Below are 6,358 nucleotides of genomic sequence, written 5' to 3' on the forward strand. Positions count from 1 at the left end.
CCCCCCCCCCCCCCCCCTCCCTGGTGGTAACGGGTGAACAGCTGGCGCTGCTGCAGTACCGCCTCAGTATGTCCAGCGTGCCGAGCCAACCCTACGCCCCCCCAGGCTCTGGGACCCGCCACACCTACCAAGTACTTTTACCTTTTCATTCACCCCCGCCCCTCTGGGGCCTCCTGGAGGTAAACCGCAGTCGGTTACGAGCAAAGTCAAGGGTACTTCTCTCAAATTGACAAACACGGTGAGACATTGTGTCCTCCTCCCCCTCAGTCTCCAGCCTTTATGTGAATGGTTTCAGATTTTCTAAAAAAAGACAGGTGGGCTACTAAAAAGGTGGAGGTGAATGGTTGATTATGCACATTAGAGTGCTACAGGAACGGGTCCTAAAGCTCAGGAATTAGCTGGCAGCGTTTTTGAACTTCAGCTTCTTTTGTTGTGAAGTCGCTGGGTTTTTCGTTAGATGCTTGGCATAAAATGCATAATGTGCATAAAGAAGCCAAGAAAAAATGGGAACAGATTAGACATTCGTAGAATATGTCACAAAAAAGTTAAATTTTATTTCATCATTTAGACTTTAAAAATAACAGAAAACAACAAAATTGCGTCTGCGTCTTTTTTGTAGTTTTCCCCCCAACATTTCTCATTTTTTTCAACGTTAAGTTTTAGTAAACCGGTCAAATTTGACCTGAAAACACAACAAGGGTTAAAAAAAAAAATCACATAGGCTGAAAAAATATCTCTAGTCAGTCTTTCTAGTCGAGGATGCACCAGCAGCAGCGTGTGGTCCTATCCTAGAATTTAAGAAACAAGATGACGTAATCAGTCCTCTATGATAGACTGCTTATCAACGGTTAAACCCAAAATCCTTGTGCTTTCATGGTAGCCCAACGTCTTGCTCTTCTGTTCCCTCTAAGGCCTCAGGTCTGACTGTAAGTTGTCTGCAGAGAGGTACCCTTGACAGGAAAAGTAAGCCTGCAATGAAGCTTTTTTGGAAATTGAGCAAAAATCTTGTTTGTTTGGATGTTGATTCTCTTTTGCTGTTTGTGCATTATTGCTTTTGTTTTTAAATGCATGCTTTTTTACACTAAGTCTGGTGTGCTTTTGTTGCTTTACATGTTTTTGTAGGTGTTAAATGTTTGTTTCTATTGGCTCTATTGCTCTTCATCAAGCAAAAGATACTACTACAGTTTGAACTTGCATCCAAATCATTTAATTATTAGAGATATTCTTTTGAATTCTCAGCTTAGTGTCACATACATGTACTTCATGCACAGAGGTACGGTTTGCATTGGATTGCATTATTATAAGAAAAACATGTAATTTTGCTGTAAGCAGCTGATGGAGCACTGAGGTCCCACCTTTTCTTCTGTCTGTGTCATTTATTAAAATGTAATTTGATTGCTACATTTTAATAAATCACGGCTGTGATGAAGTAATAATTTCCCAATAAGTGATTGAAAATCTTATAAAAATGTTGATTAAATATACTTTGTTCCATGCAAAATGCAAGACTGTTCTCATAGTCTGAAACAACTTCAACAATGAATGAGTTTTTATTATTTTCGGGATAATTTAAGGGGGCATTGTTAGTTACAGACTTCAGTGTCCCTGCCTTGTTGTCCCAGTCCAGACAGGACGCCACCTGAAGATTAAATGATTTTACAAGCAAGGGAGGAAACAAATGGCATACAAGAACTCTAATAATGCTTAGATGAAAGACAAAAATACCCCAGATCGTATGAGTATCTGCTGCAGGTCATTGTTTCGGGAATTCGGGACCAAAATCCTACCACACAGATCCGTCAGATAGAAGCAGCTGTACGCAGAAAAGACAAAAAGTCTTTCGCCTCTCAGCTGATAAAAAGACGCTGGATAAAACACACAATTCATGGCTCAATCAAAACTAATATTTAAAAAAATGATTTGTCTTTCCTGATTCACTAGCATACATATTAGTTCATAAAGGTCCCATGAGGTCCACTTGAAGGGGACAGACTTCGCTATATTGCACAAACCAAGTGATTCATAGACGTGAGACCTCGGTACTCTATAGAATATAAAATGCGCTGAGCCTTTGGTGATAGTTTGGCTGCTTTTTTGGGACTGGGATGCATTCTGATTGGCTGCTTTTGGAACCGGGAGCTGAGATGTTTTGTGCGTCATGGTGTCATGGTGTGTAGAACTGTGTGTGACTGTTGGTCTCTGCAGGAGCCCTTCAGCCCGACGGAGGAGCACGTGTTGGTGGTGCGTCTCCTGGTGAAACACCTGCACGCCTTCTCCAACAGCCTGAAGCCGGAGCAGCTGTCCTCGTCGCCCTCGGCCCACTCGCACACGCACACCAGCCCGCTGGAGGAGTTCAAAAGGTCAGCACCATCAGACCTGCTATAGGGGTCCAACAATGCATCGATCTGGATTAGGGATGACCCAGTATCTTCACAGTATCTTCCATGAGTCCACCATAGAAACCAGTTTAGAGGCTGTTATTCCCTGGAGCCGACATGGTCATCAATGTTATTTATCAAATCAAAACAAGAGTTATCGCAGAGGGGCGCAATATTTGTTAAAGGCAAAATATGTGTCAAACTATTCTGAATGAAGTTGTGTGTGTGTGTGTGTGTGTGTGTGTGTGTGTGTGTGTGTGTGTGTGTGTGTGTGTGTGTGTGTGTGTGTGTGTGTGTGTGTGTGTGTGTGTGTGTGTGTGTGTGTGTGTGTGTGTGTGTGTGTGTGTGGTATGCAGGAACTAAATTGAACTTGTGTGCTTGTGAGCATTGGCAATTTTTGTCCTTGTTTATGCATGAAGATCAGTTGTACTGTGTGTTTGTGTTAACATTAGCAGGTGTTTGCGTGGCATTACAGCATTTGCATGGATGCATGTGCATGCTTTTTTTTATGTGTGTGTGTGTGTGTGTGTGAGAGAGAGAGAGAGAGAGAGAGAGAGAGAGAGAGAGAGAGAGAGAAAATCACCTTAACCACTACTAATGTTTAATATTCCTTTTGCCTACAGAGTGGTGGTGCAGCGGTTTGTGCAGCAGAAACTCTACCTGTTTCTCCAGAATTGCTTTGGTCACTGGCCTCTAGACGCCTCTTTCAGAGCGGTAAGTCTCAGCCCAAATAAACAGATACTTATATTTAAAGTATTCTGCATTTTATCTCGGGAGCTGGCGATACAACAGTATCCAGAGCTTGTTGTTTGGTTCCTTGTTCACGGGTGCTAAACTGTTCCAGCAAGGAAACAACTTCCTTTCCCATCCTTTAGCCATTTAATTGATGGAACAGTTCATACAGAAGGGAAACAATGCAACACGTTCTTTAATTTCTCAGTAATCACAGCTTGCATCCTGTGGTAAGAAGTGAGAAGTTCAGAGTTGTGTCATCAAACTAAAGAATGATTATTTTAGCTATAAATCTGGAGAAACACTTATTTTATTTTTTTCAAAAAGAAATGTTACAGGCAGGAACCCTATAGTGAGACAAGTATTCCAGTACTGCATAAAGTGTCTATTAAAAGGTCACATAAACTAACTACCGTATTTTCTGGACTATAAGTCGCTCCGGAGCATAAGTCGCATCAGTCGCATCAGTCAAAAATGCATCATGCAGAGGAAAATAACATAAGTCGAATTTGTTTAGAAATTTATTTTACAAAATCCAAGAGCAAGAACAGATATTTAGCACACAGAACAACGGGCTGAATACGGTAGGGGTCCGGTATGTTAACGCAACACATTAACAGTTATTCTAACTACACAATAGCACACAGAACAACTACCAGGGCGTGGAGACGTAACTGCTTCGTTGACCAACCTCTCCCGGCTGCAAACTTTCTTTCTGCCGCTGAATTACCGTTTTTGGCTGCATATTTTACTATCTACAGTTGTAGATAGTAAAATCTGTAATCTGCAGAGAAGGATTTTCTTGTTTGGGGCATTTTGTTTGTGTTCAGTCTTTCTCAGTTGTCTTTAGGAACAAGATATTGTAATGTTTTCAGTATGAATTAACATTTAAAAACCTGTTAAATTACAGTATATATATTTTGATATACAAGTCGTACCGGACTATAAATCGCAGGACCAGCCAAACTATGAAAAAGAGTGCAACTAATAGTCTGGAAAATACGGTATTTACATCCATAAAGGCAGGTAGAGCAGCTTACGTAAATAAAAAATGATGCCATAAAGATGTTTTCTAGCTGTTTGGCCTTACAGTTAAACACACACGTTACAGGACATCACAGTGTGTGACAGAAACTGACAAAATAAATGTATTGATGTCTTGTCTACGCATTATCTTAACAAAAGTGGGTCTCAAACAGATATTGCAACCATTTTTTCCAGTGTTTGATGAAAATGCGCATCCTTAGGTTTAAGGAAAAGATAATCCTTTCCAAAAGACCTCATCCATTTGTTAGTAAGAGCCTTTTCTCCTTCTTTCAGGGGGATACAAGAAACACACCTTTCAGCATTTAGTTCATTGTTAAGAGCACGTATCTTCTCTGTGTTTAGGTGTTGGAGACGTGGCTGAGCTACATCCAGCCGTGGAGATACACCGGGGAGAAGACTAATCCTCAGCAAGAGCAAAACAGAACAGTACCGGACAAATGGTGAGTCTGGTATCTTTGTCTTTGGGCTAAAACTTAAGACACGTCTTCTGGAATAATCCAACGTGCAGTTTTCTGTGTCGTCCTAGTCCCTACGGACATGAATGGAATCAGAAATATACTTAGAGACGCAGGTCAGGTTAATTTATACAGCACATTTCATACGACGTAAACTCAGTGTGCTTCAGAATAAAAGCAACGAGAAAAAATGGAAAAACATACAAGTTAACATAAGATAAGGAGTTATAACATGTATGTAAACATGTCAGACCGGTGATTTGTTATTGAGGAGTCAATGTCTCGTTGACTGGAGTCAGTTTGTGTCCAACGTTGGCTTCTGTCTTTCCCAGGGAGTCGTTTGTTCAGGAGAACCTGCTCATGTACACAAAGCTCTTCCAGGTGTTTTTGAACAGAGCCGTGAGGACGGATCTGGTTAATGCCAAAAACGCCCTGATGGTCTTCAGGGTGGCCAAAGTCTTCGCTCAGCCAAACCTCGCTGAGATGATCCAGAAAGGTTAGGACAGAAATCAGCAAGCAACACGAAGACGAGCTGAAGACTCGCTGTCACAGAGAGCCGTTTTTACAGTCAAATCAATTTCATCCCTGTGTCTTATATGTGAAAAGAATGCGCCATTATTTTCTTTTTACATCCTGTGAAATTGATGCTACTTCATTTGTACGGAGAACAGAAACAATGCCTCAAAGATCATACACATGAGCCAAATCAGACAAGGCTTAAATGAGATGTTTTACAACTTCTCTGGTTTCTTTTTTTATCTTTTGACATCTGCATCTCTATCACGTCTTTTGTATTTTTAATGCACAGCTGGCACACACTGGTATAAATACCAAAGACTCTTTGAATTTGGGTTTGTTTAAAAGACATTAAATACACAAACTCCCTCCACACCTCATGCACCCCCCGTCCCCCCTTTGAACTGACTGCCTTGGGAACCTTTCTTTTGTTTTCTCCACCCTCCCAAGTCACCTCAAAAAATCCCTTCACGTGACCACATGTACTGTGTGTTGTCCTTTGCATTGTGTTGTCATGTATTGTATTCTTATTTTCTTGCTAAAACGGATGCTGGTAAAAGGATTAATAAAGAGTCTAAAAAGTCTAAGTCTAAGTTGGGCTCTAGGGAGATGTCCTGGGGCATTTTCCCTCAATAGTAATATGTTGTTGTTGTCTTATGACATTTTAGGGATTTTTCAATTACTTAAAAATTGAAAGAAATGCCACATTGGGAAGTTTGGGTCATAAATATGATCTGAGTTTGTCATCTTCTGGGAATATGTGATGGACAATTTTTAGTTTATAAACCAACCAGTAGAGGAGAATCTAATCAGCAGATTATTAGCATAAAAATAATCTTTTGTTTTAATCATTTTGGTAACTCTAGACTTTGCAGGGGTTCATTTTCTCTCATCAAGTAAGAGGGAAAGTCTATCTAGTACCAGCACACCTAACTGACCATGTCCCCCCAGGAGAGCAGCTGTTCCTGGAGCCGGAGCACGTCCTGCACCACCGCCAGCCGCGCGGCTACCTGACGCCGAGCCAGGGCGGCAGCTACGTGTCGTCGAAGCAACGGGTGGTGACGGACATGGTGTTCAGGGTGAAGAGCCACGTGTATGCTCTGGAAGGCCAGGACTGCCAGTACAAACAGATGTTTGGCACCGAGCTCAGAGGAGCCGTAAGTTCACAAATCAGCAGTTTTTCCTTTGAGATTCAAGCCGGGGGGGGGGGGGGGGGGGGGGGGGGGGGGG

At 41.7% G+C, this 6,358-nt stretch overlaps 1 protein-coding gene across 1 annotated transcript in view; it reads left to right on the forward strand.

Annotated features, from left to right (window-relative positions):
* The window catches only part of LOC117943371 (sphingomyelin phosphodiesterase 4-like), a 19,647-nt gene that overhangs the window by 6,881 nt on the left and 6,408 nt on the right, over nucleotides 1-6,358 (forward strand). Inside the window, exons 3-8 of the mRNA XM_034869453.1 lie at nucleotides 42-179; nucleotides 2,206-2,360; nucleotides 3,002-3,092; nucleotides 4,500-4,597; nucleotides 4,945-5,108; nucleotides 6,080-6,285. Of these exons, the coding sequence (XP_034725344.1) occupies nucleotides 42-179; nucleotides 2,206-2,360; nucleotides 3,002-3,092; nucleotides 4,500-4,597; nucleotides 4,945-5,108; nucleotides 6,080-6,285 (852 nt within the window). The remainder of the gene's footprint in view (nucleotides 1-41; nucleotides 180-2,205; nucleotides 2,361-3,001; nucleotides 3,093-4,499; nucleotides 4,598-4,944; nucleotides 5,109-6,079; nucleotides 6,286-6,358) is intronic.

This window comes from Etheostoma cragini, chromosome 4, assembly GCF_013103735.1.
Source record: "Etheostoma cragini isolate CJK2018 chromosome 4, CSU_Ecrag_1.0, whole genome shotgun sequence".
Lineage (NCBI taxonomy): Eukaryota > Metazoa > Chordata > Actinopteri > Perciformes > Percidae > Etheostoma > Etheostoma cragini.